The following is a 19,724-nucleotide window of genomic DNA, read 5'->3' on the forward strand; positions in this document are numbered from 1 at the left end:
GTCAAACGCTGAGAAATATGGAAGGATGGCGAGGCAAGTAGGCCGACCGTGTCACCCCGGTCTCCCTCACGTGGCGGTCACGTGTGCTTCTTGGATCCACTGCTCGGACCATTACGGCATCGTGTCCGAACATGCTACTGGCACGAGGTCCTTCATATCCAACCTCTGCACCACCTTTCACAGCTATTATGCAAGAAAGTCAACTCCATCAGTGTGATCAAAATTCTAAACATCCTCAGTTAGACCCCGAACGAACTCTATCTATTACCCCATTATAACAAATATACATTAAACCAAAATCACCGCTTCGCTTGATAAACAGCAAACAGGACACCACAAGATCAAAATCATAACACTCGCCTGCCTAAGGGACATGCTTAGCCGCCGCCGACAATTCCGTCGGGCCCCCTTCCATCTCCCCCAATTCGACGAAATGACCATGATGCCCTGAGTTGACCGGTCCGTGGCTCATATATCCGCTCGAAGACATCATCATGCCAGACTGACCTCCATACCCCATCTGACCCTGGAACTGCCCCTGCGCCTGAGCAGCCTTCTTCAGCTCCCGATTCTGTTTCTGCAGCCAGAACGCCCACACCAGCGATGCCAGCGCGATCACGCCTAGCGGAACACCCACGCCTGCTCCGATAGCCGTCTCTTTGCCGGAATTGTCGTTATCGCTGCTATCGCTGGTCCCCGGGAGAGTGGTTGCATTCACGCAAGCGGTCTGCGTGGGGTTCGAGCCTGTCGTTGTCGTGCCGTTTCCGTTCGAGTCGGTCGTACTGTTTATTTGCGAGACGTTGATGCCGTCGGCGTTGTAGTCGTCCTTGTCGATGAGCGTGAGGCCCTGGAGGGCTGCGGCGCCGATCATGGCTTTGCCAGCTTTGAGCGTGATAGGGTCGGCCCCTGAGGCGCATCCCATGACGTTGTCGTCAGAATTCCATTCTAGTGCGTCGCAGCAGTACTTGGATGTGTCGTCGCCGTCGCCGTCCTCGAGGAAAATGATAACGGAGCCGCGGTCTAAGTCGTTGTTGTCTGGAGTCGCGCAGTTGATCGTCAGCAACGGACATGCTATCCCGGAAAGAAAAAAAAAAAAAAAAAAAAGCAAGGAATACTAATCTAGGTGTATGCGAGATAGCAACAAGCGCGAGATAAGACATACCTCCTGTACACAGCTGCGGACAGCTCTTCCCCCAATTCCGATCCGTGCAGGTACCTCTCGACAACATAAACGGCTGTACCGTAAGACTATAGCAGTACCCATTATCCAGACATATCGAGCCCGGCGCACAACAGAAGGTGTTATCGTCCGAGGTACACGGTACGTCATCGGTTGCTGTCCCGCTGGGAAATCGACATATGCGATCATCCGCTATGCTTGGCGACACGAGGAGCCCCTGAAAGGCGAGCGTCAGGAGCGCTGACCACCGCATAATTTTCCCGATTCCAACCTCAATTTCGATTTCGATTTCGATTTCCAACACTCGTTATGGACCCAAGAGCGTGAACCGATATTTGCAGGGTTTAGTCGGGCGATCGATCGGTCGCAGGCACGGGAGAATTCGACCCAAGAGCTTGACCTTGAGAGGCGTAAAATCAGAAATAAGCCAACAGAACCAGCACGCAAGAATAGACCGAGAGAGCACAAGGAAAGAAGGGGAAATTTGCGGGTGGGGGCTGGGTTTTAAAATTCCTTCCCAGGAAACTAGAAGTGCTCAGTGCTCCCAGTAGACTATCACTACGACACTAGTAAGCTGGACAGGATACCCGCCATACGAGGCGTTAGGTGTGAGTGGATTAAGGATCCCCATCGGTCATGATTGTTATATGAGGTCGAGGACCTAATTGGGTCAGAGAAAGTGGTGGTGTTGATCCCTGGAGTCAATTCTTTGCTGTCTCGGACGCTAGGGTTTCCGCGTGGGTGTCTGTGTCTGGTGATGGGCTGAGTTTTCTTGATGATATCCATACTTCCATATCGACTCGCGGAGTAGCTACTCCTACTCCGTAGGAAGGGGATCATTGAAAAGATCTCCGTGTTTAGCGTCTTTTAACAAGAACAGCAATCCCTATACCCAAAACTCTGCACAAAGTAGACTTCACTCACGGGGTATTCAACATTATAAATTGCTGCCCTCAGATCGCCGACGTTTCCCTCACAAACAGACAAGGATCGCCCTGTCCTCGAGATATTAACCTAATCCGCCCCTAGCGGGTTCGTATCACCCCTGAATCCCTACATTTCACCACTCATTAATGGGTACACAACTACATACGGTGTACACATATACTCAACAGACACTTGAATCATCGCATTTCTAACCCCAGCCCCAAGTATTGGTACTTGATCCTCCATGCCCCCTCAAATCCAAGAATACTCTCGCCAAATAAACCAAATCAAACAAATTCCCAGTTTCAACAACCGGACGATCCCCGACTCGTTTTGCGCCAGAAAATCCAGGGCAGGGCCCGACGCCTTCTTGGCAAAACCCGGGGCGAGTTTAGCAATTTAGCTCTCTTCCTCCGACGAGTCATGGACATCTAATCAATTTATGAGTGGAGAAAAGGGCGGGTGGGTTCAGGAAGGAAGTTGGGCTGAGGGGCAGGTGGAGCGAGCTGAATATGGAGGGCCCGGTATTATTGGGCGAAGTGGACATGGGATTCAGAACTAGTCAGATTAAGATATGGACGAGGCTCTGGAGGGGACTGTCTTAAATGACAGGTGGACTGGTTGCTTGTTGCTCAGTTATCATTAACTAGGGAAAGTGTTGGTTATGGGAGGATAGGGAGGGGAGAAGTAGTTGGAGCTATACGGAGTAGTTTACTACTACCTTGGAAAAGTCGTGCACAAGAGCTACCTAACCATTGAGGACAATTGTGTATGGAGCACTTTACCCGAATAGCTCTGTTTAGCACGGGATGACGAGCAACCTTATGGATAGTGGCTATATGTTCATATGTGTTTCGCGCGAAGGGCCTACGGAGTAGGAACGGCACTTCTAGTAGCCTGTAGAGCAACCATGTACAGTGCACATACTAATTACTAAAACATTTACGGAATGAATGTGCAGGTGGAACAGGTCGTTATGAGTAATCCAATAAATTAATTAGATTAATTCAACTAGAAAGAATACCCTAGAAGGCTTATATTACACACATGAAATAGCCATGGAGGGGATTAGAAAGGTTTGGCAGATTGCAGCCTCAGACATCTAAGCTTCCACCAAATATTTATGAGCAGAGGCAATATTACTTTCAAGTCGGCCACAGCCAAAGATATTGACAGGCAGGCCCACACAGTCCGGCAATCCAGTCAACCAAAATCCTTCGAACAACCTGTTGCAACAGAATACATATTAGTATAAGCCACCGCTGCGTTATACATACATGACCAGAACATCTCAACGCCAAAGGTTAGCCTAAGGGCTGTACTTGGGCTTCCCCGCAAGTTCACTTGGGTTCTCATTCATCTCCAGCTGCTCCACACGATTGCTATATCGCCCCTGTGTCTCAGGCCCGGGGCTCATTGGCATATGTCCGCCTGATGGCGTTACCATACTCGGATGATCACCATATCCCACCGGACTGTGGAACTGGCCCCTGTATTGCTCTGGACCCTGAGCCTTCTTCAGATTCCTATTCTGTCTCAGCAGCCAGAGAGCCCACGCCAGCAAGGCCAGCATGACCACGCCCAGCGAAACACCCACGCCTGCGCCGATAGCTGTTTCCTTCCCGGAGTCCTTCCCGGCGTCGGAATTCTCGTCTTCTTTCGAGATCTCGGAGGCGCTCAGTCTCCCTGTGTTGTAATTATCCCAGTCGCTCAGGGTGACGTTCTCGAGCGCCGCTACACCGAGTATCACTTTTCCCTGAGGTATTTCGAAAGGTTCCTCGCCGCCGATGCAGGACGCTTCATCTATGTCGCAACTTCGATCCCAATCATCGCAGCAATAGAGATCCTTATTTTTCTCGAATCTAAAGAAAACGAACGGGGCTCCCTGGTTCGATTGGCCGTCGTCTACATAACCATGAAGTCGTACTGTCAGCAAATATCGGGAAAAAGGGAGAGAGGAGGTTGGGAAGAGAGAGAGAGAGAGAGAGAGAGAAGAAACATACCTCCCTTACATAGCTGCGGACAGGCATTACTCCAAGGCCATGTCGTGCAACTACCTCTGGAGACACCCTGCCTCTCGAAATTATAACAGTACTTGTTACTCAAGCAGAGCGCGCCTTTCGGGCAGCAATGGGTTGTCTCGTCCGAGGTACACGGTACATCATCGGTTTGCTTTCCCCCGGGGTGCTTGCATATGCGATCGTCTGCTATACTTGGTGACATGAAGAGTCCTTGAAGGGCAAGTGTGAAAAGCGTTGACACCTGCATTTGTTCAATTTTCACAGAGTAAGTCGAATGATTGATAGTTCGCGGGCACGGGAGAAGCTGACCCAAGATCTTAATACCTCAAAGGTACGAAGACCAAGCTATATAGACAAGTAAAAGCGTAAGGAAAGAACCGGAAGAAGCTGATAAAGATGGGTAAGAGTAATGCCGAGAGGGACTGGGGTTGAACATCTTACGAGCAAGCCAGCGCCGCTCCGCTCACAGTACACCATACACTGTGTAGACTACTACTACTACCATCCTGACTACTAGGCTGAGCAAACAGACACTCTCAGCGGACAGCTCACCAAAGAGTACTCCGCACGAGACTATAGGATGGGTAAGTAGACTGCAGATCTAGGTCAGCCTTACTGCGCTGTAGCATTCGGAATTGGGTCTCATTGGGCCTGCGGGGATAATGATGTTGATCCCTGGGGTGTCAACCCTTGGCGCTTGACTGTTTCGAATGCGAGTTTGTGTGGGTGAGCGGCAGTAATTGGCCTTGTTAGTCTGATGAAGGGCGAAGCAACTGTTCTTGGGAAATGATAGATATCGATATTGATATCGAGATTCATCCGATGAAGAAAAGATGATAAAGCCTCCGTGTTGAACGTCTCACGACAGCTCAAATAACTGCAAGCAGTAGGCCACCAACCCCTCAGGGGGCTTCACCTGGTGTGCCCACGTATACCCGCAGCATAAGGCTCTTTCCCCTCCCAACGTACAAGGATCCCCCTGCTCTCGAAATATTAAGCAGATTTATTCTTAGCACACCCAGCCTTTTGTTTGTGTTCCTGAGTCTTTGTTTAATGATTTTTGGTCCTCCGTTCGCAGTGTCTCTGGGGTCTTACCCTCAGGAGACCTGCTCCCTCCCTCCCTTATGAACTATCTCAAACAAAGCCTAGCCTCAACCCAGCACAATGGCACAGAAACTGATTTAGCTAGTAAGTCTTAAGGAAAGCAGTGCCTGTCACCTCCCAAGCAAAACCCAAGACACCCTGATCAGTTAATATACGCGCGATTTACGAGCCATGAACCTCGAACCTCGAATCAACGCTGCAGTCAGGAAAAAGACGAAAACCCTATGGCCCGAGCCCCCCGAACCAGGTACTGGGGCAAGGCTAAGAGTGGGGTGGATTCCGATATACTGTACTACTTTATTGGCCAGGGGAGTGTTCTATGTCCGGTGCTGACAATAACAATATTACTACGGTGTACGTAGTATCCGTGGCGCGCGCATCAACAGGCCGAAGGGTCTGTGGGATAAGGCTGTAGGTTGGGGGAAAGGTCACTAATTTAAGATATGCAGGAGGACTTTCTAGCGCACTCTGAATCACATGCTTACTCGGGCAGAGATAGACATTCAGGGAAGCTGTAGGGGTTTTGAGTGTCGGGAAGACTGCCGATGATAATTATATGAATGAATCCGCTTGATTGAGATGATCATATAGATGGTTGTTCAATGAGGGTTTAATTCTAATCATTCATATCTACTTTGCCTATAAAAGTCATTGGGGTATAGAACACCTGTTCATGGAACAGTGTTGGTCTGAATTGATACATCATGCTGTTGAACCGAAATGGACACCTAAACTCCGTGCTTAATATGGGGAAATCACCAAGGTTGAAGAAAGAAATCAGAAAGAAAACATAATGGGTTTCAAGTACATCGGTCTCATATCACATTATCATATTATCGGCGTGGTCATTTTGTCACATCAAAAGAAACGACAAAGGGGGAATAATCATAAAGCGTCCATCTTGTCTTCGTAATAAACCATAAGGAAAGGAAAAGAGAAACAGTGCAAATCATAAAGATCCGAAGATCATAAAGCAAATTACTTCATTGACCCGGTCGTTATCAGCATGTCAGCTCGACCAGGTCGATGGAAGCGGTCAATTCCCAAATGCTCCTTGCCATCGCGGCCGACGAAAATGCCGAACCCGTAGGTCGGGAACTCTCGATCCCCGGGCGGTGCGATGACCAGCCGAGTGACAAGGTCGGCTTTGCTCCTCGGCTCGCGTAGGAGCTTGTCTGCAAGCAGCGGACTCTGGTAAAGAAAGCTCATCTGATCGGCGAGGGTGCTGATGTCGTGGGGCAGATGACGGCAGCGACGTGGCCAGATCGCGAAAAAGGAAATAGTGTACAGTCCGCAAAAGACGATAAGCGCGTAAAAGGCGGGCATCAAGGCCGCGATACGGATCTCGTCATGGGAAGGATACCACATTGCCAGGAATACACCCCCAGCAAGAATGGGAATAGCTGCAGAGGCAACGGCCATAAATGAGATCCACGCCACCTTGTAGTGCTTGTTCAGCGCCGCGAGCACGGTCACCTGGAAAGGAAAACATGAGGGATAGGCGAGCAAAAGACTCTGCTCTGCGGAGGCACCTTCTGGGCGGGAGAGGCCAACAAAAGGCTGCAGAGCGCGGAAGTAAACGTCGATAGGCTGCCATGCCAGGAATAAAAGATTCCCAATCAAGGCTGGGATAAAGCTGTACAAGAAGTTGGATGAAGAGAACGCGCCTGTCGAAGGGAGAGTCGGTAGTCGGGGTGGAAAGCCGCCCTTGATCGCATCATGAACAAAGCTCACAACTACAAACGCGATAAAGAGAGCACAGATCGTAACCGTCCATCCCACAACGAAGGTCTTTTGAAGAAACCAAGGAACCCATCGATAGCGAACGGATGGCGTGTACAGGTGCTCATCAAACTCGCCTTTTCCCACCGTGGTCTGCTGCTCCAGGTCAAATGAGACTTTTGAGAGGCCCTGGTATTGCCTTGCGCGATTTTTCTCGATCAGATGCAACGAGGGATTTCCGATCGGGGCATCAACCTCGCCGACGCCGTAGAAGACCTCCTCCCGGTGTGGAAGCTGCCAGTACCCTAGTCTGAGCACCCGAGGGTCGAGGGTTTCGCCTACATTAGGCACCGTCTCAGACTGTTCAAAATCGCGCAGCACGTTTGATCGCTGGATGATTGAGATCAAATCGGCCAGGCAGACTGGGTCCCACATCAAGCCGGACCAAGTGTTGAGGAAACGGAATGTCAATAACAACAATCCAATAACCAACAGTCCGTATACCGCGATAAGGGTCCAGCCAACACTCATCACGGAAGTCCACCGCCACGTTCCTTCACCATCAATCACATACCACTTGGCCTGGAAAAAGCAACTCAGCAGCGGTATCGTGATCATATTCGAGGTCCAGATTGTAAGCAAGGCGAATCCGACCAACGCTTCTCCGTGACGAAAATGCGACAGATCGGGAAGTAGGAAATTTTTGGGCAAAGTCGATAGCTTCTGCAGGACGTGACCAAGAGGCCTTTCTGACCCCATGATCGCAAACGGCATGGTGCGGTAGAGCGCCGCCTGGATAACGAAAGTCCAGATTGTGATAATAACCGCGAGGATCTGCGGCAGGAATTCCACGACAAAGTATCTTCCCCCTCCCTGGCCATTGTAGTCCCAGAGCCCCTGGTGTTTCTGAGCCCAAACATTGCAGAACGCAATACCGGCGATCATGAGCAAGCAGCAGAAGATAATCGCAGACAATGCCCATGGTCTCAAGACGACGGGGACATAATCAAGCGGCGGGTACAGTAGACTGTCTTCCGGAGGGTCTACCGGAGTATACGTTTCCGGATCCACCGAATCCTGCGGCGGTCTAGTTTCTGGTGTGGGTTTGGGCGACGGGCGTTGTGGACTGAGAGGTTGTTGTGGACTGGGAGGCTGTCGCGGACTGGAACGATTTTGCACGGGCGAAGGAGACTTCTCTGGCCCCGACGGGCGAACGAAGCATCCAAGCCCCTCATCCCAGACGAGACGCTCGGCCGGCGGTAGATCCTCACTTGCAATCGAGTCTTGTCGGCTCAAGGCACGAACCTCTTGGTCGCGCGTGAGCTGACCGATGGCAAAGTGAATGTATGGAGAATCATCCAGCCCCGGAGTGGGCGGCGGACCGGCGTAGGTATCGCTAGGCACCCGACGACTGGTGCTGTTGGACATGGGACTGGCATGGACAGGTCTATGTTGAACCTGGCGCATTGCGCTGGAAGCAGGAGAAGGCGCATTCCGACTCTGGTTGGGAATTCCGACCGACTGATCGGATCGCGAAGCCATTGGCGGGGCGGCTAGATGAGTTCGAGAAATGGCAGGCGATGAAGTGCGGGATGCAGGATGGGAGTTCGGTGTCGCATACCGCACAACGGTCGCTCGGCTGCCACCGCTGGGGGATCGCGAGCTTGAAGTACGATCTGAGAAGGAGTAGTAGTCGTCGGAAGCGGCGGCGGACTGCTGGGACTCGGTGCGTTGCAATTGGGGCCTGCTTGCTGCGAGGGGATTAGCCAGCCATACCCACATGCAGAGGGTGAGGGTCCTTGCGTGGAACAGCGGTGGAAGGGGGAAGGATGGGACTGATTCGTTGAAGCATCAGAGCCCAAGACAGGCAAGTAGGTACTTACAGCTTACGGTTCTCAGGCTGACATTTGTAGAGCCAGGAGCAAGCATGACGGTTTATCGCAACCGAACAATGAATGTGGAGAGCTGCTCACTTGCAGAAGATGATGTCGGATGAACATTCCCAGGACGCAGGCACCAGGAATTGTGGGAGAGGTATTAGATAAGTGCCTGTCATGTTAGACTGAACCTTCTCAAGGCTATGCCAGATGAGGCGACCACCACCCATGTCTGTCGACCTTACTGAGGTGGTTGGGTTGTGTAGCCATTCGGATCTCCCAGCCTCCTCGGCCCAGCCACCGCCAGACGGGAAACCGATGAGAATCGACTAAAATATCACTGATCGCCAACATGGCCCGCAGTGATTGGAGTGAATTGAACAGGGCCTGATGCATGGCTGATGGCAGGACAATTATACTTCGAGGTAGTGGTTTGGGCGCCAAAGTGAGGTGGATGGAGGGAAGAATGTTTGCTGCGTTGGCATCCTCGACAAAGTTGCGGCCCGAGGCATCACCGACCATGGTTCCAAGTACTCTACTAGAGAGCAGTTCCTGGTGTTCCCTTTTCACAAAAGAAAAAAATAATCTATTCCATTATTTCTCCGTAAAGCTTCGATCTATCTATTTTCTGTCATCATCACCGACAAACACAAGCATCTATATACTCCTTCCCCCTCACGAATTGTACAGATACGCCGCGATCACTCCACCCCAGCCACCGGCATTATCGCTCTGCGTCGCGATCGCCTGGCTCCCCTCGAGCACCATGTTCGTCGTGCTCTTCGAATTAGTCCCGTACAGGTATATCTGGGTCGAGTCGATAATCTGAAGCATGTTCTTCTGACAGTCCCCGTTACAATCGCCGTTGGCATTGAAGAACACCCAGTTACCGCCTCCATACAAAAAAAGATCCGAGGATCCACTGATGCGCTCAAACAGAGCCATGCGGCAGGTTGCATCTTCGGGCGCGCAGTGTGAAAAGTCCGGATCACTGCCTATACGGTGGTCGGCCCACGGGGCTGGCGCGTAGAGATTCCCCGGGCCTTGCCAGTAGGGCGTCTCACTCTGTTGCAGGGCGGAGAAGACATTGCGCGCCCGCTCAAAGTTGTACTGGTAGAGCGTGTGATGCTCGAAGCCGGTGCCGATCAGCCAAGTGGCGCTGGTGGCTTCGACTAACAGGCCCCGACCCGTGCCGATGTTCTGCTTATGGTCTCCGTCCAGATCGTGGTCCGCGGTCCACCCCCACATGTTCTCGATGTAGGCCGATGAAGTGGAGGAGAGGTGAAGGAGGCCCCAGGCGGCCTTGCATTCGCCCGGCGAGGACGCGCAGTCGGTTTGCACTCGACTGCCCACGGCGCCTCCAATTCGGAAATGCGTGTTCCAGAACCCGACATCTCCGGGCTGTTTTCCTGCGATATTGACTTCAACCTAGAGGACGGTCCGTGTTAGAAGAATTGGGCTGACTTGCAGAAACAGATAGATATACGTACCATTTTACAGCCGGGCAAAATGTCAGCGACGGTGAATATCATGTCGCTGACTTGCGCAACACCCATATCGCCGGGGTATCCGAATCGGACCATAACACGCGGCGACGCTTCATCTTTAAATAGGTCGCCTTTGGCGCTTATCACGCTGGCAAAAGCATCACCTATGATCCTAGTGCCGCTGGGAACGAAGATAGTGTCGGCCACGATATACGTGCCAGCCGGGAAATAGATCAAGTGGCATCCACGCTTCTCCGTCAGAATTCGGTTGATGTTTTGGCTATCATCGGTCGAGCCGTCACCGTACACAGGTAGCCCAGGGACAGATTTGATGTTCAAGACTTGGTCTGCGCTGTATTCCTTATACGTCGGAGGAGGCATTGTGAAGTACTTGCCTCCGGGGGTCAAGCTTGAAGGACGAGGCGTGGTGACCGAGTCCCCATCGGCTCTCCGCTTGTTGGCATTTCCTGGATCGTACTGTTTTGATTGACTCAGTCAGTTTTCATCCGCAATTTGGGGCATTGCAAACCTACCACTGTTCCGTGTACCCAAGTATCGCTCACAGGGCCGGACAGTTTGGCCTGCCCTCCGAGAGTCACCGTAGTGCCGGTATTCTGGATATTTTCTAGAATGATTGCGTTTCCCGCATTCCCTGAATCTCCCGACACGATAAACGAATTCAATCCAGAGCCCGAGGAGTCGATGACTGTCAACGATCCGGAAGTGCCGCCTGCGTCGATGCCGATATCGCCCTGCTCGAAATGGCAGTCCATGAACACAATATCGGTACCACCTGCATTAACGCCAATCTTTGTTCCGGTAAACTTGAGACTCTTGAAAACCCATTGCTGGCCACTCAGCTTCATCCCGATGGAACCACCTTGGAACCACAAATCATTCTACGTGCGGTTAGCTGTCAGTTGCCTGGTACGTTGCAATCGAATCATACCATAATGAGGTTACTATTATAGTCATACTGGGTAGTAAGCCCAACGTGGTTCGTGTCCCCAGTCGGCATATTGAACCCAACGTTAGTCAATTGTGTCGCCTGACTGACGGTCCAATCGAGGAGACTGAACGCCTGGGTTGCCTCGACGGCTGTGGAATCCAGCACGATGTTCTTAATCCCGATCTGGAAATTGATCGTGCCGACGTAGCTGGGATCCTTGGCGTAGACCATATGATCCCCTGAGAATTTCGATGCTGCCTTCAGCGTTGGGGGATCGGTCGGGTCTCCCACGATGACTGTTCCGACGTAGAATTGCAGCGAGGCGCTCAAAAGATACGTTCCCGGGGGCAGATAGATAATAGCGGGCTGGCCGGTGGTTCCCATGAAATGAGACCCTCGATCAGGTCCGTTCGTTGGTCCGGCTGTATATGTACGCGAGGCCTATTGTTAGAATACGCCCTGTACCAATGGAAGGTCAACCATACCCTGGATTGCATTTTGAATCGCCCCAGAGGCGTCTTTCTGTCCCGTATTGTCGGCGTTGAAATCCGTAACCACGTTGCGAAACACGGTATAGTTTTCTTTCGATCCCGATTCCAAAAAGGAAGATTGGCCATTGTGCTCGATGTTCGCGTACCAGTAGCCAGCTGCACCACCCGCGCCGCACGATCCCCAATTTTGGCCGGTCTGGGTATTGTTGTTGACTTGTTGTCCGGTCGATTCGTTGCTATCCAAGGTTGCATGAATATCTTCGGAGGTGCTGTTGGCTGTCTGTTGCTCGGGTACCGCGGTGGGAGTCGGAGTCGTATAAGCGGAGGGGGTGCTGGTAGCTTCCGGTTGCTCTGATGCTGCAGTGGCACTGGGGGTCTGATAAACGGGGGCTGTGCTGCTGCTAGTAGGCTGCTCGGGGGTTTCGCTACCGCTGGTGTTGGTGCTGGTGCTGGTGCTGCTTAATTGCTGTGTTGACACTGCTACTGCAGAGCTGCTTGTGCTTGAATAAACAGCGGATGCAATACTGCTATCCGTCGTCTGCGGCATGGGCACCGTAACGCTGCTAGTACTCGTGGGGGTGTTGGTGGCGAAACTGCTATCACCAACGCTGGGAAGAATATAGGAGCTGGTGCTCGTCGACTGTTCGGGGGCCAGGGTACTGTCCAGGATACTGTTCACACTCGTGGTAGTGACGGGGATATGGCTGTTCTGCGGTTCGGCCACCGCAGTATCGTTTTTCAACGTGAATGGAATACCCCTACGTGGGGTAGTTAGTATGGAAACAAGTAGACCAAAGATACAACGAGGGAGTCACTCACGTCGGTTTAGGCTTATAATCCAGCGGCGGATAATACGTTGGCCCTAATCCTACATGATTATGGGATCCCCCGCCCGTGATTGCAGGCCCGACAGATAATAGGAAATTGACGAGAGACGGTATTATCGCCATGACTGAGGCAGAATCTCACGTCTCAATCAGAAGACCCCAAAGTGCACATCAAACTGACCTGCGTGGGTGCACCTGCAAGACGTCTTGAGTGGTAAACAAAGACTATGAACTGTCGGACAGGGCCCCAGCTAAATCCGTCCTCCAGGCGTCGAGAAAAGAAATGAAAGTATAAAAAAGGACGCGACGGCGGTGTTAAGTCCCAGTAGTCTAGACCTGGGCTTGCCATTCCTGATCTTCGTCAGTCGGATTGCCCGTGCTTGGTCGTACATACCAGAGACGGCGTCTAACATGGCAGAGAGAGTCGAGCACAGCCATTACTACCGCGACCCTGCATAGTTAAGGATTCTTGGACTTTAGGCCCCATATACTTGTAATATTGTACCATCAGAGCCAAACGAGGATCAAGTTTTTTTTACTCGAATAGCTGCTCCAATCTGCTCGAAATTGTTCTATCTATCTTCTTTCTGAGCTCTACAATGTTCGGAAACGTTTCTCCGGGTACAGCAAGCACGACAATGAGTATAGCCAGACATTAGTGAAACTTAGAGCAATGAACCAGCATTGCATATTATATGGAAACTGTCATCTAATCATAATTGAACATTTCCAACCGAGGATGAAGAACCTCGCGCGAAACCTTCGAGGAGCAGAACACGTCGTGGTCCGCATACCATAGCGGAGCCCACCTAGCAAGGAGCACAACAACAAAGGGACCTGCCCGGTATTCGCGTACCATTCCACGTGTAATGAGACATCTTGATTTCAAATAGTCGCGTCGCCATTATTTCCCCTTTTGATTTTCTTTTCTCACATTTTCTGTCATAAACTTTCGGTGATCATTGCAGCAGCCCCATCAATCGGCGATGTATCACATCACATAAACCGATCCCACGAAACCATATGATCAAAAAAGGAACTGTATCGGACATTCGTCGGATCCCGAAACTCCACTTTCTCGCCGGAGGAATGAGACGAGTCGCCAGACAGGAATTCCAAATATGTTGAGGCGCGCTTGTTTCTGCCGTCGCCAGCACCAGCGGCACTCGTCGTACCAGCGTCGAGTCCATTATTGAAGAGTCCGTCGAGGGCAATTGAGCTCGGTCTGGATTTGCTCGATCGTCTCAGTCCATCGCCCATAAGCCATGTTTGGCGACGAGATCGTTTAGGTGGGAGGAGGTTGTGTTGTTCTTCGTCGTTGTGGTCTTCGTCGCTGGTGCTGCTGCTGTTGCGGTAGCGAGATTTGGGCTTGAGCCAGGAGGATGAGACTTTCCAGAAGTCTCGCATGTTGAAAATGGGGGTTTGGATGGATTGATGGATCAATGGACGGGGTTTTCTTTTGCTTTTGGCTGTGCGAGAGTGATGGGAGAGTCTGAGGTGAGACTGTCTCTTCGAACTGGGGATTGTCCTCTCTTAGTATTTAAGTTGATGATCTTCCCGTGCTGATCCCGATCGGTTTCAAGGGGGTGCGGTACGCGATGTATCGCATTGTGAAACGGAGACTCAAATTTTGGACATGACTGTCGTGTGGTACGCAGGAGTTAGTCAGACGTGGGAAACCCAAAAGTGGGAAATGGATGGGTTAAGATTGAAGGACTGTGCTGAGCGATATTTTTATTGCGGTGTAAAGTAAGAGAGAGGCGGGGGAGTAGCAATATAGCTGAAATAAATGCTGAAGAAAGAATTAACATTTTACTTTTCCCGGTTTTCTAAAACTCACTACAGTGGAAAACCCCTAGATTGTGTCAAACGTGAGAAGCTACACCTACGTTGTTTACTACAGTTACTACCTACAACTGCAAGGAGCGAGGCTCGTCTACCAAGTAACTAAGGTGGTATTGTAGGAAATTCAGGTATCAGATCAACTTCTAACTAGACCAAAGAGCTCTGCTTAAAATCAAGATACCAGGCATATGTTCAGGCGAAAATATATCATGTCATTCCCTTGAACCACCATATCCTAGTTAATACTCTCTGATTCATGCGAACGCGGTCGGTGAATGAAATTCTGGGCTCCGGAATTCACCTTACATAGTTAATCATGCTTCACTTCTTTACTGTATCTGGAGAAAGAGTGAGTGTTTTTCAGAGACACCAGATTCCAATTTCAAACGTGTAGTAGAACTATGGAAAAACCTAGAATTTAGCTGGCTTCGCTACCAGCACAGCCGTCCCGAAACCGATCGAATGAGGACTGTCCTGGAAATACTGCTCTAATTCCGGAACAAGCGCCTGTTTGACCTTCTCGTAGTCAGGGTCATTCGTATACCAAAGCCCGGCTAGAACCTCCGCGGCCCGAGCACAGCGCTCAGAAATTTCTTGCTCGGGGAACTTGCAATACGCCTCCACCCGGCGAACAGATACATCCGCAAAGCCATGCTCCGCGAGTATCTCGGATGCTTTGTGGAGGATATATCCGTGGTGATCGAGAGATTCATTTCGACCTAGTGAGACGAGGGCTCTGTTTATAAGGTTGAGTACTTTGTTATCTGGGCCTCCTTGGGAGATGACGATTCGCGATTTGGGGTTCGATGGGTCGACTGCTCGGGCGATCTCATGGAGTGATTTCTCGAGGTCATCGGCATACTGTAGACTCCATGTGGTCACCACAGCGTCGAATTGGTGATCTGGAAATGGGAGATTCTCCAGAGTGCCCTGTGTAAGCTCAACCCCATTTTCATGTGCTTTTCCCACGGCCTCCGGGTTGACGTCGGGCTCGATGGCATATACTTTGCTGCCTCGTTTGGCGAGTTGATGGAGAAGCAATTCTGTTGCATATCCATATTAGCTAGTCGAGTACGATGGAGCGGAAGACCTACCTTTGCGCCATTTACCCGTATCCAGGACCTTCTGGTTATTTTCCAGAAGACTGAGGATATTTTCGGTTTCGTCGGAAGCCAGCCTCTCGGTCAAGGGCAACACAGCAGCTGCATTGAACTTGCGGGGCCCTCTATAACTTGATGGAAGAGGGTAGGGCCCAAAGAGCGTTTCTTTCTCCTTCTTCCGAACAACAACCAGATAATGCTCCTCCTCCAGATGATCCTTAGTACCAGCCCAGGGGGAATAGACCTCAGTCTCAAAGGTTAGACCCGCCTTCTCGAACATATCCATCCAGCCCTTGCGGGTGAAAAACGTGCAGTCATACGTCTCGTTCATCCATGGTTGCGGGTAGTGGCGCACACATTCTCCAGAGGCATCATAGAGCTTGGGGTCCTTGAAGTAGTAATCGCTGAGTATAGTGGCGACCATCAACAAACCGCCGGGCTTCAGCCATTCTGCAAACCGGAAGATCATCGAATTCGTTTCCTCGCATGTTATATGGAACAGGGAGAAGCTGCCGAGTACCACGTCGAAGGTGGTCTGGGGTTTGTAGTCGGTCATCTTGCATTTCTCGAACGTCCCCTTGACTTGACTTCTAGCAAGGTTGACCATGGTCTCCGAGATATCGATCCCGTGGACTTCATGGCCTGCTTGGGCAAATGTATGGGCCATGGGTTTACCGGTGCCGCTGCCGACATCAAGGACCTTGCTGTGAGGAGATATTCTTTGAAGGATAGCTTCGAGGATCTTGGCTTGACCGGGGTTCTCGAGATAGCTTTCTTCATACGACTTTCCCAGTTCGTTATAGAGGGCTGCGGTATCTTCTTTCATGATGGCGGTTGTATGGGTGGTGAGTAGATTCAAGACAGATTATTTAGGTACTTCAAAATTCCGAGAAAGAAATGTCCATATGGACAGTATTAAGAAAGAATTAGAAGAAGAAACAAACACAAGAATCAATGACTGCTGGAATTAGTGGGCTGATATACGGAGTACTGCATAAGTCGACCCCCGCAGTTAACGCTCAGTGCAGATCTCATGCTCAGACAACACATGCATGCAGATACATGCAAAGAGTTGATGCAGTACCACCTGTACTACTGCATTCAGCCGAATTGGACGAGGTCCAGGTCTTTGCTGCCTTGTGAACGCAGTACTTGTACAGTTTTGTTTATTATGAAAAGCAGAGAGGGAAGAAAAAGTGGGTGGGCGGGGCGGGGCACGGCGGCAGATTGCTGCCTACAATGGCCAAAAACAAAACAAATTACACCGACCGTTGCACTCTTTTCTCTTTCCTTAATCCCATAGACACCAGCGAAATACCCCGTTGCACCATAAATCCAAACCAAGCCATGTCGTCATATACTATTGTTAGCGGTGACACATTGTGGAAGATCGCCACGGACCACGGCATCACGCTGCAGGCCTTGACAGCAGCCAACCCGCAGATCACGAACCCTGATCTGATTTATGCGGGACAGCAAATCAATATCCCCCAGAATGAAGCCCCTCCACCGCCTCAGAATGTTCCAGCCCCAGTGCCAGAGCCTAGTGCCGCTCGTGAAATGGCCAGCGGTGGGGGTTACTCAGGCCCAGGGTCAAGCGTGCCTCCGCCTCACATGCCTCCACCTCCCCCGCTGGTGTCGCCGGCCGAGGCCTGGAATACTGGCCGACCATCGTTCAAGACCGTTGCCTACTTTACGAATTGGGTATGTCTGTTCTAACTTAATTTTATGTGGTTGGTATCGAATCGCATCAGCTAATAACCAACATCCAGGGTGTTTACGGCCGCAATTATCAGCCCCAAGACATCCCCGCCAACTTCATCACCCACATTCTCTGTATGAACAACTCTTTCAGATCGAGAACATTGACTAATACTTATCAGATTCCTTCGCCAACATCCGTCCTACGGGCGAAGTGTAAGTTTCAACCTGTACAATTAAGCCTACCGCGCCCACTAACAACCCCAAAAGCTTCTTAACGGACACCTACTCCGACCTGGAAAAACACTACCCCACTGACTCCTGGGACGAAAGCGGGGAGAACGTCTACGGCTGCATCAAGCAGCTCTTCCTTCTCAAGAAGCAGCACCGCCACCTAAAAACCCTCCTCTCCATCGGCGGCTGGACCTACAGCTCCAACTTCGCCGGCCCGGCTTCCACGCCCCAGGGCCGGCAAACCTTCGCGCGCTCCGCCGTCCACCTCCTCGCCGACCTCGGCTTCGACGGCATCGACATCGACTGGGAGTACCCGCAGGATGATGCCGAAGCGTACAACTTCGTGCTCCTCCTGCAGGAAACGCGCGCCGAACTCGACCGCTACTCCGCCTACTATCTGCAGGGAAAGCGACTCCTCCTGACCATCGCGGCACCGTGCGGACCATCCAAATTCAACGTTCTCCGCATCCGCGAGATGGACCCCTTCCTCGACTTCTGGAACCTCATGTGCTACGACTTCGCGGGCAGCTGGGACTCCATCGCCGGTCACCAGGCTAACGTGTTCCCCCACCCGCAGCCGGGCCTGACGCCCTTCAGCGCCGACGCCGCCGTGGTCGCGTACCTGCGTGGCGGCGTGCATCCGAGTAAGATTATCTTCGGATTGCCATTGTATGGTCGCGCGTTTGAGAACACGGGCGGTCCTGGTCGCCAGTTCCAGGGCGTCGGCGAGGGGTCGTGGGAGAATGGCGTGTGGGATTACAAGGCTCTCCCTGCAGAAGGAGCTGTCGAGTATACGGATCCAAATCTGATGGCTAGTTGGAGTTTTGATCCCGCTAAGGGCAAGGTGGTGAGTTATGATACGCCTGAAGTGACCGGGCTGAAGGCCCAGTATATCCAGCGCAGGGGCCTGGGTGGTGCGATGTGGTGGGAGTTGAGTGGTGATCATCCTGTGCACCATGAGAGGAGCTTGGTTAGGATTACTGGGGATGCGTTTGGTAGGATGGGAGGGTTGGATGGGAGTGAGAATACGTTGATGTATCCGGCTAGTCGGTATGAGAATTTGCGGAGGGGGTTTGAGTAGAGGGATGCAAGTTTGGTTACATCTAAAGTTTTGCATGATACGTATGAGATTCCACCTGGCGACACATATACGTGAATTGTATTGTCGCAGTTTAACGGTAGTTACTTGACTTCCACCCTCCAATAAAAATATTGTTTAAAGCTCTGAGGATCCTTCATCGAATTTAGAAGCTAACCACATATATTTATCGAGACAAATTACCATTGTGCAGCAAACGCAATTTTTTGTTTCTATCCAAATGCAACGCAGCTCAGTATCTTGTTCCTTCAAGTCTCCATAGCCTTGCAGGTCAACTACCAGGGTCATGAACTTCTCCCCTCTAGTACCCGTGGTGTTCACGCGGTGCTCTGACTCCACTCCAAAGCAAATGGAGTTTACGGTGGACTCTGAGAAAGTGGGCCAAAGGATGCCAAATAATTGCACTCAGAACTAGCCTTCTACGTTTTCTTTTTAGCTTACCCATGCTTCATGCCAAGGGGATATGACTGCTTGACTGGGTGACGTATGATAAGCAGCTTCCCAGGCTAAGATTCTTGGCGAATTCTCCTTCTCTGGATGTGGTGAAGGTAACAAGCAAATGCTGATCAATGTGTAAAGGGTGATTGACCAGCAGAAATTGTTTACATCTCGAGGTTTATGTAGAAGTATTGCTTCTACAGTAACGGTACCGCATTGCGCAAGTGTCTGCAAATAAAGTCAAAAGGCATTATTGTACATATGACACGGACCTCCATCCCCATAGGATGTATTAATACTATTAGCCATTTTCAAGGGTATTTATGAAACTGCAAAAGTCCCGACACGCTTTGTAAATGTTCCTTGGTCTTGGCGGGCCTTCCATGTGGCCTGCTTACACATATAAAAATTTCATCAGTGTCTACAGATGCGGGAACGCAAAACACGAATGTGGGGATAAATGACGTATAGTAAGCAGGTTGCATATTCTTCTCCACTTTGAACTGCAAATCTCTTTGGCACTCGGTGGGTTGATCGTAGACTCGGGACAGGGCTTTAAGAGGAACAGATACCAAAAGGTTCCTGGCAACATACCCGGAAAGTTCCTTGACACTCACCCCGTGCTCAGTGATTGCCTTAGGCCGCTCAGGGCATGCTCAGGTCTACTTAGTGAGCAGAAAGCGGCAAGGCGTGAACACCAAAACGGAAAGGGAAAACCATCG

General features: G+C 51.0%; 9 protein-coding genes across 9 annotated transcripts; 1 reads left to right on the forward strand and 8 right to left on the reverse strand.

Moving 5' to 3' along the window:
- Window positions 1-242: 242 nt before the first annotated feature.
- On the reverse strand, window positions 243-1,947 carry LDX57_004366 (uncharacterized protein). The gene is made up of 2 exons (XM_046086028.1): window positions 1,163-1,947; window positions 243-1,035 (listed from the first exon to the last, which is right to left on the reverse strand). The coding sequence occupies exons 1-2, from the start codon at window positions 1,431-1,433 to the stop codon at window positions 365-367; spliced, it is 942 nt and encodes a 313-aa protein (XP_045941991.1). The 5' UTR covers window positions 1,434-1,947; the 3' UTR covers window positions 243-364.
- A 1,291-nt stretch (window positions 1,948-3,238) lies between these two features.
- On the reverse strand, window positions 3,239-4,672 carry LDX57_004367 (uncharacterized protein). Its single transcript, XM_046086029.1, has 3 exons — window positions 4,570-4,672; window positions 4,111-4,515; window positions 3,239-4,012 (listed from the first exon to the last, which is right to left on the reverse strand). The coding sequence occupies exons 2-3, from the start codon at window positions 4,373-4,375 to the stop codon at window positions 3,417-3,419; spliced, it is 861 nt and encodes a 286-aa protein (XP_045941992.1). The 5' UTR covers window positions 4,376-4,515; window positions 4,570-4,672; the 3' UTR covers window positions 3,239-3,416.
- A 1,538-nt stretch (window positions 4,673-6,210) lies between these two features.
- Window positions 6,211-8,736, reverse strand: LDX57_004368 (uncharacterized protein; the record flags this gene model as incomplete). The annotated part of the gene is made up of 1 exon (XM_046086030.1): window positions 6,211-8,736. The coding sequence occupies one exon, from the start codon at window positions 8,734-8,736 to the stop codon at window positions 6,211-6,213; it is 2,526 nt and encodes an 841-aa protein (XP_045941993.1).
- Window positions 8,737-9,506: 770 nt separating this feature from the next.
- LDX57_004369 (glycoside hydrolase family 55 protein) lies at window positions 9,507-11,184 on the reverse strand (the record flags this gene model as incomplete). The annotated part of the gene is made up of 3 exons (XM_046086031.1): window positions 9,507-10,259; window positions 10,322-10,795; window positions 10,852-11,184. The coding sequence occupies 3 exons, from the start codon at window positions 11,182-11,184 to the stop codon at window positions 9,507-9,509; spliced, it is 1,560 nt and encodes a 519-aa protein (XP_045941994.1).
- Window positions 11,185-11,261: 77 nt separating this feature from the next.
- LDX57_004370 (uncharacterized protein) lies at window positions 11,262-11,651 on the reverse strand (the record flags this gene model as incomplete). Its single annotated transcript, XM_046086032.1, has 1 exon — window positions 11,262-11,651. One exon carries the CDS (start codon window positions 11,649-11,651, stop codon window positions 11,262-11,264), a length of 390 nt encoding a protein of 129 aa, XP_045941995.1.
- Window positions 11,652-11,714: 63 nt separating this feature from the next.
- Window positions 11,715-12,708, reverse strand: LDX57_004371 (uncharacterized protein; the record flags this gene model as incomplete). The annotated part of the gene is made up of 2 exons (XM_046086033.1): window positions 11,715-12,516; window positions 12,578-12,708. 2 exons carry the CDS (start codon window positions 12,706-12,708, stop codon window positions 11,715-11,717), a joined length of 933 nt encoding a protein of 310 aa, XP_045941996.1.
- Window positions 12,709-13,581: 873 nt separating this feature from the next.
- On the reverse strand, window positions 13,582-13,992 carry LDX57_004372 (uncharacterized protein; the record flags this gene model as incomplete). Its single annotated transcript, XM_046086034.1, has 1 exon — window positions 13,582-13,992. The coding sequence occupies one exon, from the start codon at window positions 13,990-13,992 to the stop codon at window positions 13,582-13,584; it is 411 nt and encodes a 136-aa protein (XP_045941997.1).
- An 849-nt stretch (window positions 13,993-14,841) lies between these two features.
- LDX57_004373 (uncharacterized protein) lies at window positions 14,842-16,356 on the reverse strand (the record flags this gene model as incomplete). Its single annotated transcript, XM_046086035.1, has 2 exons — window positions 14,842-15,473; window positions 15,525-16,356. 2 exons carry the CDS (start codon window positions 16,354-16,356, stop codon window positions 14,842-14,844), a joined length of 1,464 nt encoding a protein of 487 aa, XP_045941998.1.
- Window positions 16,357-16,877: 521 nt separating this feature from the next.
- Window positions 16,878-18,546, forward strand: CHT4_1 (Chitinase 4; the record flags this gene model as incomplete). The annotated part of the gene is made up of 4 exons (XM_046086036.1): window positions 16,878-17,234; window positions 17,303-17,366; window positions 17,414-17,447; window positions 17,502-18,546. The coding sequence occupies 4 exons, from the start codon at window positions 16,878-16,880 to the stop codon at window positions 18,544-18,546; spliced, it is 1,500 nt and encodes a 499-aa protein (XP_045941999.1).
- Window positions 18,547-19,724: the final 1,178 nt, after the last annotated feature.

Source organism: Aspergillus melleus, assembly GCF_016097325.1.
Source record: "Aspergillus melleus strain CBS 546.65 chromosome Unknown contig2, whole genome shotgun sequence".
Lineage (NCBI taxonomy): Eukaryota > Fungi > Ascomycota > Eurotiomycetes > Eurotiales > Aspergillaceae > Aspergillus > Aspergillus melleus.

Bases quoted from the DNA above. Each gene is read 5' to 3' on its own strand.
- LDX57_004367 (XM_046086029.1), bottom strand. From the start codon at position 4,375: ATGCAGGTGTCAACGCTTTTCACACTTGCCCTTCAAGGACTCTTCATG. The intron at 4,013-4,110 runs GTATGTTTCTTC...ATGGTTATGTAG, and splicing joins TCCGCAGCTATGTAAGGGAG to ACGACGGCCAATCGAACCAG.
- LDX57_004366 (XM_046086028.1), bottom strand. From the start codon at position 1,433: ATGCGGTGGTCAGCGCTCCTGACGCTCGCCTTTCAGGGGCTCCTCGTG. The intron at 1,036-1,162 runs GTATGTCTTATC...GCGCGACTCCAG, and splicing joins TCCGCAGCTGTGTACAGGAG to ACAACAACGACTTAGACCGC.